Genomic DNA, 12144 nt, shown 5'->3' with positions numbered 1-12144 from the left:
AGGAGGTGGATGAGAAAATGAGAGAGGAGCATGAGGTGGAGGAGGGAGAGAGAGAGGAAACCATGGAGAGAGGGACGATATGGAGGAGAGGGAGGACAAAGCCGTTGTAATGTTCCATATGCTCCCCAGTAGGGTGGTCAGAGACTGGGACTTTGATGACTGGGCTCCAGCCTGCTCCTTTGTGCTGAGATGGAGGGATGGTACACAGCCAAGCCCAGGGACTAGAGAGAGAGGGAGGGATGGATGACAGTTGGGAGGATTTGATGGTGGTTGTGAGGGAGTGGAATTTGAGTTTGTTCTTGATGCTACTATACGAGATTGAGAGCATGTGATTAAGTGTAAGGGTCACAGTTAACTTGCTTTGCGTTAAAGTTACCCTCTGGCACAGATCTAGAATCATCTAACCCTGCTATTAGGGGTTAAAATGCAAAACTGACCTTAAAACAGTGTATGTGGATAACTTTGAAACTCATTAACCTTCAGCCCAGGCCTGAGGATAGGCAAAGCAGCATGTTAGCGTTTTAGTGATAACACGTCCTATCCAACCCCAGCAGGGCACTCCTAGGGGACAGAGGGTTAGCATTTAGCAATTAGCCAGCCTCAGGGTATTTGTGTGGGAGGTAGGGCTAGCAGCTTGTAACTGTACAGCAGTAGCTGTAAGGGTTAGGGTTTACTGTATGTCTCAGTCAGAGGAAGGGATTTTGGCAGTTAGTAGCCTATTTAAACAGCCTCAGGGTCTGTGCGTTGGAAGAAGGAATAGCTATTGGAATGGAATAAGAATACCTCTCTATCTCCATGCAGTTTTTGCTATTTCTGTTTATAAAAAGAGGTTTTGGTGGTAATGTTTTTTAAGTGATTTGCAGCGTTAGTTGCCGTTAAATGTCAAGTTGATTACATATTGCATTGATTTTTTTCAAACGTTGACAGGGTCTCATGTCCGAGCAGACCGCTATTTGGCAACATATTCTATTCATATGTCTCAGCCATATCCCGTGAACCCCTGAAGCTCATTACAGTAATGTTGTTGACTATGTTTTCCCTGCATTTGAGTAATTTTAGTTATCATTAGAAAAGCCTTTCTTACCTCTATCACACTTCCTTGTTCGCCAAGGTGTACGCATGCCCCAGGAGCGTGTATTTGGGAATGAGCATATCCAACGCCGTGGCAGCGGAAGAGGATACTTTTGTGAAGAGTTTTGTAATTCTCATAATGGTGTTTGTTGTCATGTTTGCCATAGCGTTAGTGCTGACACAGGCCTCTCCCATCCCTCGTTGTGTTTGGGGAAGGGATTTAGTTCGTGCTGACACAGGCCTCTCCCATCCCTCGTTGTGTTTGGGGAAGGGATTTAGTTCGTGCTGACACAGGCCTCTCCCATCCCTCGTTGTGTTTGGGGAAGGGATTTAGTTAGTGCTGACACAGGCCTCTCCCATCCCTCGTTGTGTTTGGGGAAGGGATTTAGTTAGTGCTGACCCAGGCCTCTCCCATCCCTCGTTGTGTTTGGGGAAGGGATTTAGTTAGTGCTGACACAGGCCTCTCCCATCCCTCGTTGTGTTTGGGGAAGGGATTTAGTTAGTGCTGACACAGGCCTCTCCCATCCCTCGTTGTGTTTGGGGAAGGGATTTAGTTCGTGCTAAGTTGACCGTCAGGCTCCATGAAAGGGATGGGGCTTTGTGCTTCAACAATTAAGACGGTATGGCTCTATGTGAACTTCTGTGTTTACCCCAGGAGTTTAGTGGCTGGTAGTTTGACCGTGCTTCAGGTCAAGACAAGATGCCTCAACGCCAATATATCAGGATGAGATGTATACCCCTGATGTTACAGTATTTCAACTGTAATAATCCATTATTTTATAAACGAGATGCATTTCACTCACTGTATGTCTCTTTGGTTAAAGAAGTAATGCAAGTTATTTTTTTCAGACCTACATCGGGCACATTCTTCTCCTGGTCAATCCTAACAAAGAGCTCCCCATTTACTCCTCACTGGTGAGTACACATTATACAGTAACCAACAAGATCTCATAGTGTCCCTTCAACATTTGACATACAGTGCCTTGTAAACGTATTCATCACCCTTGGCGTTTTTCTATTTGTTGCATTACAACCTGTAATTTAAATAGATTTTAATTTGGCTTTCATGTAATGGACATACACATAATTGTCCAAATTGGTGAAGTGAAATGAAAAAAATAACTTCTTTCAAAAAATTACAAAAAATGTCAAACGGAAAAGTGGTGCTTGTATTCAAACTCATTGCTATGAAGCCCCTAAATAAGATCTGCTGCAACCAATTACCCTCAGAAGTCACATAGTTAGTTAAATAAAGTCTTCCTGTGTGCAATATAAGTGTCACATGATCTGTCACATGATCTCAGTATATATACACCAAATCTGAAAGGCCCCAGAGTCTGTAACACCAGTAAGCAAGGGGCACAACCAAGCAAGTGGCAACATGAAGACCAAGGCGATCTCTAACAGGTCAGGGACAAAGTTCTGGAGAAGTACAGTTCAGGTTTGAGTTGTAAAAAAATATCAGAAACTTTGAACATCCCACCGAGCACCATTAAATCCATTATTAAAAAATGGAAAGACTATGGCACCACAACAAACCTGCCTAGAGAGGGCCGCCCACCAAAACTCATGGACCAGGCAAGGAGGGCATTAATCAGAGAGGGAACAAAGAGACCAAAGATAACCCTGAAGGAGCGGCAAAGCTCCACAGCGGAGATTGGACTATCTGTCCATAGGACCACTTTAAGCCGTACACTCCACAGAGCTGGGCTTTACGGAAGAGTGGCCAGAAAAAGCCATTGCTTAAAGAAAAAATAAGCAAACATGTTTGGTGTTCGGCAAAAGGCATGTGGGAGACTCCCCAAGCATATGGAAGAAGGTACTCTGGTCAGATGAGACTAAAATTGAGCTTTTTGGCCATCAAGGAAAACGTTATGTCTGGCGCAAACCCAACACCTCGCATCACCACGAGAACACCTTCCCCACAGTGAAGCATGGTGGTGGCAGGATCATGCTGTGGGAATGTCTTTCATCGGAAGGGACTGAGAAACTGGTCTGAATTGAAGGAATGATGGATGGCGCTAAATACAGGGACATTCTTGAGGGAAACCTGTTTCAGTCTTCCAGAGATTTGAGACTGTGACGGAAGTTCACCTTCCAGCAGGACAATGACCCTAAGCATACTACTGCTAAAGCAACACTCGAGTGGTTTAAGGGGAAACATTTAAATGTCTTGGAATGGCCTAGTCAAAGCCCAGACCTCAATCCAATTGAGAATCTGTGGTTTGACTTAGATTACACCAGCGGAACCCATCCAACTTGAAGATGGAGCAGTTTTGCCTCGAAGAATGGGCAAAAATCACAGTGGCTAGATGTGCCAAGCTTATAGAGACATACCCCAAGAGACTTGCAGCTGTAATTGTTGCAAAAGGTGGCTCTACAAAGTTTAGACTTTGGGGTGGTGAATAGTTATGCACACTCAAGTTTTCAGTTTTTTTGTCTTATTTCTTGTTTGTTTCACAAGAAAAAAGATTTTGCATCTTCAAAGTGGTAGGCATGTTGTGTAAATCAAATGATTCAAACCCCCCAAAAATCTATTTTAATTCCAGGTTGTAAGGCAACAAAATATGAAAAATGCCAAGGGGGATGAATACTTTCGCAAACCACTTTATTATGGATGAACGTCTATTTTTTATGTATTAATTCCACATGGTTACAGGTTTAATTCCACGTCGTTATAGGGTTAGAACAGAAACAACTCAAAGGTTAACAGTTTAGGCATTCATTCCTAGTGGTTAAGGTTAGGGTGATGGTTTGGGGAAGGCTCTGCAAATCAACTGACTTCATACCATTAAGTATCATCAAGTATTCTCAATATTTGCTGGAGCTTCGAAAAATGCCATAGCATCAGCAGTCAAAGCAGTGTGCTTCGGCTCCGAGCATCATGAGTTTGTGCCCAGTGCAGTGATTTCTTAAAAATAACACACAAAAAATTGTGCCTACGACATTATCAGGACCTTTTCAAACATCCAAATATACATCTATTTCTAGTGGTTAGGCTGACACTAACACATACATTCTGTCTTTATTTTCCTCTAGCTAGAGTGTAGCTTTATGTTTTGTATTTGTATATACTCTATAATGTATCTTGTCAATATAACACAGAGAATATGTTAACAGTATGTGGTGTGTGTGTGTGTATTGAGTTTCCTGTTGTGTGTATAATTAGTTTTTTATGAATGGATGAAATGGGCCTTGATGTGGTCCATTAATAATGTAGTGTCTTCCTGTCAGTGATATACAGTGGAGGGCTGACTGCACTATACACTAGCTAGGCCAGGGGGAGATTCTGTTCAGAAAAACACACACACACACACACACACTGTATATCTGCTGGGCCGTAGCCTAGACAGGCATTTATGTAATGCATACACATCTTACTGTATCAGACGTGCATTTACGTAACGCTGACAGAAACATGTCTCTTTCAGTCTTTACATAAAGTACACATGTAATCCCTCTTAGTTATTTCTGACACAGGTTTAACCTATAGTAGGCTATGTTTGCCGTACCTCACATGTGGTGTGTTTGCCATGCCATGCCTTGTGTGTCTACAATAGCAATGACAGCTGAATAGTCACATTAGTGGGACAATATGTGCTCACTGTCTGAAGAAATACAATATGACAAGATGACCATCATCACTCAGCCCACTGCCCAAATGGCAGCTGAGAGATTGCCCATGAAACGGGGGTTTAGCAGGTGTGTGTGTGGAGGGGGTGGGGTACCCCTAGCTTGGTTTCGGACAGATGCCTGACTCCCCTGGCAGTTCCATCGCCCCCCTATATCTGTACCTCAAATCTGGCAGAATTTAACACACACCCAAGCCTTGCATGCACACTCCACCTGAGAGAGTGAGAGAGACATATGTCACAACATGTGTGATCTGCTGCTAACAGGCTGTTACCCTCTGATGTCTGTCTACCCCTTCCACCAAAAACAACCCCCTTCCTCTCCTCCCCTCCAATCCCACTCACATCTGCTCTGTGATGGGACAGACGTTTGGGGTTGGGGACTGCCTGGGGCTTGATTGAGTCTGGCTTGAGAAAGGGATCAGAGGCTGGGTTTGGTACTGTGGCAAGGGCTGGGCAGTGGTGTGATATTTGGAGTTGGGTTTTGGGGCTTGCTGGACTGGGGAATGTTTTTTTAGGGGTTGGGTTTGTGGGGCTTGGCTGGGGTTGTGATAGGGAGCTTGTGGGCATTGTATGTAGTGTTTGATGTGTCTCAGGTTAGTACATGAGTGGAGAGAAGCCACGCTGTACTGTACATGATTAGTGCCACAGAAACCCTTGAAATATAATACACTAGGTGTGGGGGAGGATTTAATGGTTGTTATGTAAGGCTTCAGGGCAACATGTAGGTGTGTGTTGTCTGTATGGCAACCAAGTGACAGGTGGCATATGTGTGTATTTTCTCTTTTTTCCATCCCCTCCTTCTCTGCTTTTCCTCTCTCTGTATGTATTTGACACAAACTCAAACTCCGCTGCTCTGTCCTTCAGATGTCCTCCAACAGTCAGACAAAGCTATCTCTGCTCCTGCCCCTCCCTTCCCTCTCTTCCTCCCTTTCTCCCACTCATCCCTTTTTTCTCTCCCCCATCCTTCCTTGCTGTGTACAACCAATCTCAACATTGCCTCCATGCCCGTCTGATCTAAGTGGCAGTCAGTCAGTCGGACACATTCCAGCCCAGTGTCAGCATTCAGCTATTAGTCTGTTTGATGTTCTGCTAAATCAATGTGTTCAGTCAGTGGTACAGGCCGAGGCATGGCACACAATGTGTACTACTGTTTTATATTTCTACAGTGCAGCCTATGAGAATAGATAAGCTTAACACTAGTATACTAGCAGCATGAAACAGTCTTTGAAACACTGCCTTTTAAAACGCCACCTCAATACACTGAGTCAGACAGTTTCAACTAACCACTAATTGCTCTGTCTGTTTCTGACTGTTGGTTTACGTGGCCATAGTACAGGACTGGTGAGTGGTAAGCCACACTTTGTCAGAGCGCTGTGTTCCGCACACACCAGAGGAGGCTGGTGGGAGGAGATATAGGAGGACGGGCTCATTGTAATGGCTGGAATGGAACGGTATCAAACACATAGACTTATGCAAACCACATATTTGACTCCGTTCGAGCCATTTCATTGAGCCCTTCCTCCTATAGCTCCTCCCACCAGTCTCCTCTGACACACACTTGTAAAAGTATATGCAGGTTAGATCTGTGTAAGGATGAAACCAAGTGGTGTGTGCGTATGTGGCCGATGTAAAATGGCTAGCTAGTTAGCGGTGGTGCGCGCTAATAGTGTTTCAATCGGTGACGTCACTCGTGCTGAGACCTAGAAGTAGTTGTTCCCCTTGCTCTGCAAGGGCCGGGGCTTTTGTTGCGCGATGGGTAACGATGCTTCGTGAGTGACTGTGGTTGATGTGTGCAGAGGGTCCCTGGTTCGAGCCCAGGTTGGGGCGAGGAGAGGGACGGAAGCTATACTGTTACACATACATGCGTGCGGGTGTATGCGTGCATGTCAGTGTGTCATGTAAGAATGGGCTGTAACTATTCTCTCTATGTAACTGTTAAGGATTATGACACTTACAGTATGTTCTCTCTCTGTCTCTCACGCTCTCTCTCTCTCTCTGTCAGGTGAGTCAGTTGTATCTGAGTTCTTCAGGGCGTCTGTGCTCCTCTCTGCCTCCTCACATCTTCTCCTCAGCAGAGAGGGCCTACCACATGATGCTGCAGGAGCGACGCCCACAATGCTTCATCCTCAGGTACACGGAAACACAGAAAGAGAAAAAACACACACACATTCAAATGCATGCACAAATGTGCACACACATACACACACAAACACACTCACTCACTAAACACATGCCAATATGGCCTCTGTGAGGAAGCATTAGTATTTCATCCAGATCTGAAACCCTGCCTCTTTGAAGAGTATCTTAAATCACCCCCCCCCCCCCTCTTTGAAGAGTATCTTAAATCATTTTCACGCCCCCCCCCCTTTGAAGAGTACCTTAAATCATTTTCACCCCTCCCTTTGAAGAGTATCTTAAATAATTTTCACCCCCCCCCGCCCCTTTGAAGAGTATCTTAAATCATTTTCACGGCCCCTCCCCCCTTTGAAGGGTATCTTAAATAATCTTCACGCCCCCCCTCTTTGAAGAGTCTCTTAAATCATTTTCACGCCCCCCCCCTTTTGAAGAGTATCTTAAATCATTTTCACGCCCCCCCCCCCTCTTTGAAGAGTCTCTTAAATCATTTTCACCCCCTCCCCCTTTGAAGAGTCTCTTAAATCATTTTCACGCCCCCCCCTTTGAAGAGTATCTTAAATCATTTTCACCCCCCCCACTTAGAAGAGTATCTTAAATCATTTCCCCCCCCCCCTCTTTGAAGAGTATCTTAAATCATTTTCACCCCCTTTGAAGAGTATCTTAAATCATTTTCACGCCCCCCCCCTCCTCTTTTCCCACTAGCACTGATGTTGCTGATAAATACTTTGAGGGAAAATGAACTTATTATGATTGTGATATGTTGTTGTATCACCTAGATGAAGGCACTAATTGTAAGTTGCTCTGGATAAGAGCATCTGCTAAATGACTAAAATGGAAATGTAGATTGTTAACTCAGCATCAGTAAATGATTTAGAGTAGGTGAGTGGTGAGGACCACTGCCCAGTTTGTTCAAACCCACCCCTGCAGGTCAGTTAAATGCTCCCAGAGAGATTAATGAGCCTTAGTCTCAGCCCAGACCTGTTAAACGATCACAGAACAATTAATGGCTTCAGGAGCCTGGCTGGATGGAGGCAGCTTCCTGATTGCAATTAAACCCGTTACGGCTCTCCACCAACGTTCACGCTGAGTCGCAACGGATCTGGCAGCAAGTTAATGCATTTCGGCCGCTGGCTATTCATCACACACACCTCATTTGCAGTCTTCCATGCTCCACTGGGCTGGAGGCAGTCAAAATGTTAGGTGCCTCAAGGGCAGGGTACACACACCTACACAATCATATACATTCAGTACACATGATCCCTGGAGGCCAGGGTATAGACACATGCCCTGAAGCACAAAACGCCCTTAAATAATAAAGCCCTGTAAATGAAAAGAGAGGTGAACTGCTGTGTTCATACTCTCAGCAGGGTCATTAATAGGAGGACAAAATCACACACACACACACACACACAGCTGTCATTAGTTGGGGCTTAAATTACCTCCTAAAGCCATCTACCATCTGTGTAACGTAGCTGGTCTCTGCTCTGCTCTGCGTGTGTGTGTGTGTGTGTGTGTGTGTGTGTGTGTGTGTGTGTGTGTGTGTGTGTGTGTGTGTGTGTGTGTGTGTGTGTGTGTGTGTGTGTGTGTGTGTGTGTGTGTGTGTGTGTGTGTGTGTGTGTGTGTGTGTGTGTGTGTGTGTGTGTGTGTTGTGTAGTTAGACAGATCTAACAGTATGTCCAACTGTTAGTTTAAGTACCCCATGGAGCAGATGAGTGGAGTTCACCACAGTCAACCTAACCTGAATGACCTCAGTGAGATGCCAGGTGGGTGGATCAACCTAACCTGAATGACCTCAGTGAGATGCCAGGTGGGTGGATCAACCTAACCTGAATGACCTCAGTGAGATGAAAGTGGGTGGATCAACCTAACCTGAATGACCTCTGTGAGATGCCAGGTGGATGGGTCAACCTAACCTGAATGACCTCAGTGAGATGCCCAGTGGGTGGATCAACCTAACCTGAATGACCTCAGTGAGATGCCCAGTGGGTGGATCAACCTAACCTGAATGACCTCAGTGAGATGAAAGTGGGTGGATCAACCTAACCTGAATTACCTCAGTGAGATGCCCAGTGGGTGGATCAACCTAACCTGAATGACCTCAGTGAGATGAAAGTGGGTGGATCAACCTAACCTGAATGACCTCTGTGACATGCCAGTGGATGGATCAACCTAACCTGAATGACCTCAGTGAGATGCCCAGTGGGTGGATCAACCTAACCTGAATGACCTCAGTGAGATGAAAGTGGGTGGATCAACCTAACCTGAATGACCTCTGTGAGATGCCAGTGGGTGGATCAACCTAACCTGAATGACCTCAGTGAGATGAAAGTGGGTGGATCAACCTAACCTGAATGACCTCAGTGAGATGAAAGTGGGTGGATCAACCTAACCTGAATGACCTCAGTGAGATGCCCAGTGGGTGGATCAACCTAACCTGAATGACCTCAGTGAGATGAAAGTGGGTGGATCAACCTAACCTGAATGACCTCAGTGAGATGAAAGTGGGTGGATCAACCTAACCTGAATGACCTCAGTGAGATGCCCAGTGGGTGGATGCTAGAGGAGCAACTAGATGAAGAGTACATATGACCATGAGCTCCACTTGCCATCTCCACTAACCCAAAGAATCTTCCATAGGTCTTCACTTTCAGTGGCCTTCACTAGAATTAAGAAAGAAAATGAATTACAAAATGTTTCTAAAACGTCACAGAGCACCCGCATTATAACCATAGGCTAGGTTGTTATGATAGTGTCCACTTGATAAACAAGACCATTGTAATGACTAGTTTCAAGATTGTGAATGGGATGGGGGGGATGAGAAAGAGAAATGATACCCCAGAGGAGTGATGTCAGGCGGGTGGAGGAGTTTGACGGATGTGACAGATAGGAGCCTGGGCTACACCCAGATAACTCACGCCACAAAACACACCTATTCACCTGAGACCAGGCACAATGTTGACACACATAGATACACTCACAGACACAGATATTCACACCCTTGCATGGACACACACATCTGTCTTTTATTTTTGCTACGTATGTCTAATCACCCTTACTACATTAACAAGCCTCTATCTTTACCTTTCTCTCTCTAACTCTATCTCTCTGTGTTTCTCTCTCTTTCTGCAGTGGGGAGAGTGGTTCTGGGAAGACAGAGGCTTGTAAACACATAGTGAGACACCTGGCAGTGAGGTCCAGCCCCAAAGGCTTCTCTCTTGAGCCCAGGATGAATCAAGTGAGTCTGGGTTACTCTGGCCCTGGTTGTCTTAAAAATATGAATCCACTCTTGGAGGACAATGGAAGTTGAATAGAACATGACAGACAGACTAGCTCAGTGGGTGTTCAGTCCACTGTTACAGAGTCCCTGTGGTGTAGTGGTTTGAGATATGGATTCATGGACCAAATGATCTGTGTTAGTACGCTGGCCTTTACATCAAACCCCTAGGTTGGTACAGGTTATTTTATTTCCTTGATAGCCATCGCTAGGTTCTGTATGATGACACAAGCCCATTGTGTTTGTGATTGGCCCATTTGTCCCTGAGAGAAAGCCATAGCATCTAAATGCTGTCGATTCTCTTATTACTCCTTTCACCTTGGACAGTGAGCGGTGCTCAGCGATCGTTTCTGGCCGTGGATTCAAAGCACACTGGTGAGACCCATTGAAGGAGAACATAGAGGAGTACAATCGGACAGGAAATTACATAGCGACAATTATATGAAAAGCCATTATGATTAGGACATTGTGTGAGAATGTTTTATATGCAGTGATCAATTGCAATGATACTGTATTAAACCAGTCTTGTCTGGAAGCAGCGGATTAAAAGAGCCCTTTAGTAAGAGCAAGGACTACTGTCAGTGCATTCAACCTTACATCGACATTTTGTCAGAATTCTAATGGTTTTCTTGTTGTCTAGCATGCTAGGGAAGTATTATTACACTGAATGACTGAAGATCAACACTTTCTTGCTATTTGATAGTCCTAGCAGTGCTCCTTATTACGAACCGAACACTTTGTCATTAGACTTTCTGTTATGACCTTAACAACTCAGAGATACACATCATTGTTGAACAGGGAGGAGAGAAAAGCTCTTGCTTGGCTATAGTGGAACTGTATCTACACAGATGATGTCATGGGTTGGTGCTAGATAACATATCTGGGTCAACACTTAGAGAGCACAGAGGGACAGATGAGTGTGACAATCAGTCAGTGGGGATATATTGTCCCCTGGTGGAGAGAAGTTGTATTGCGACAGTCAGAAGTCATTGCGGCAGGCGGTAATTCACACTCACGCACCTGCGTCAGAAAACTTCAGTGAATCAAATGACCTAGGTATATTAGTTCACATTAACACAATTGTGTATCTATGAACATGCCATCACCAATACATGTCTTAGCTGTATAAAAATGTATTCTCTAAAAATTATTATGAATATGTCCAGCCCAGAAAGTGACAGTGGATATATTGATGGTTGTATTGTACAGTATATTACACTGACTCTCTATATATTATGTGGTGGCTTGTAGGTGAACTGTATCCTGGAGGCGTTTGGTCATGCCAAGACTCCCATGAATGGCAACTCCAGTCGTGTCATCAAACTCCTCAGCCTGCAGTACTGTGACAAGAGAAAGACACTACTCAGAGGTACACACTACTACAACTTTACTCAGGGGGTTGTGCTATAACTAACAAAGGGACTTACTAACTACACTACTCAATGTCTACTCAGATTAATACACCACTACACCCTCATAGCAAATAATTTTATAACTAAACCAAGATAGACCACAGCCTGTCATTTCCAATGGGAACAAGTGAGTCATAGTGGGCAGAACAAGCAAGGAGGTGGGCACAGCCAACCATGAGCTGGTGAGATCCTATTGGCCTGTTCTAACATGCATCTGCATATTTCTGTTAGGGAACGCCTACTCAGTGAAGTGCGCTTGTGCAATAACTCAATTGGCCTTTGCACTCCTTCAAAATAATGCCATTTTTAAAAACTGTGTCAAAGGGTAAAATCTACAAAACTTGTAACTGATTCTAGTTTTGGGAACAGAAAACTGTATTGAGATCAAATATTTAATCGAAGACAAAATTAACAGAATGTTGGCCAAAATCAATCTCCTTCCATCTTCTCCCACTGCCGGTTACTGGGCTTCTTCTCGCTACCATATTACCATATTTGGTAGTGAGTGGAAACGCCAAGCGGATGCTTCACATTTATACATCTGATGAAATATCTTTCTCATTGTTCTGTCTGTGCCCATACTGTCAATGTACTCTTTATAATTTATAGGCAGTTT

The 12144-nt window shown here is 44.5% G+C and overlaps 1 protein-coding gene across 4 annotated transcripts in view; it reads left to right on the top strand.

The window, feature by feature from the left end:
* The window catches only part of LOC139538704 (unconventional myosin-XVI-like), a 307739-nt gene that overhangs the window by 187962 nt on the left and 107633 nt on the right, over positions 1 to 12144 (top strand). For all 4 annotated transcript variants that reach the window (XM_071341081.1, XM_071341079.1, XM_071341080.1 and 1 more), the window contains exons 12-15: positions 1921 to 1986; positions 6709 to 6836; positions 9972 to 10077; positions 11368 to 11485. In XM_071341081.1, coding sequence (XP_071197182.1) covers positions 1921 to 1986; positions 6709 to 6836; positions 9972 to 10077; positions 11368 to 11485 — 418 coding nt within the window. The remainder of the gene's footprint in view (positions 1 to 1920; positions 1987 to 6708; positions 6837 to 9971; positions 10078 to 11367; positions 11486 to 12144) is intronic.

Source organism: Salvelinus alpinus, chromosome 14, assembly GCF_045679555.1.
Source record: "Salvelinus alpinus chromosome 14, SLU_Salpinus.1, whole genome shotgun sequence".
Taxonomy (NCBI): Eukaryota; Metazoa; Chordata; class Actinopteri; order Salmoniformes; family Salmonidae; genus Salvelinus; species Salvelinus alpinus.
Note: the sequence above shows the minus strand (reverse complement) of the source record. Positions and strands in the feature narration are given on the sequence as shown.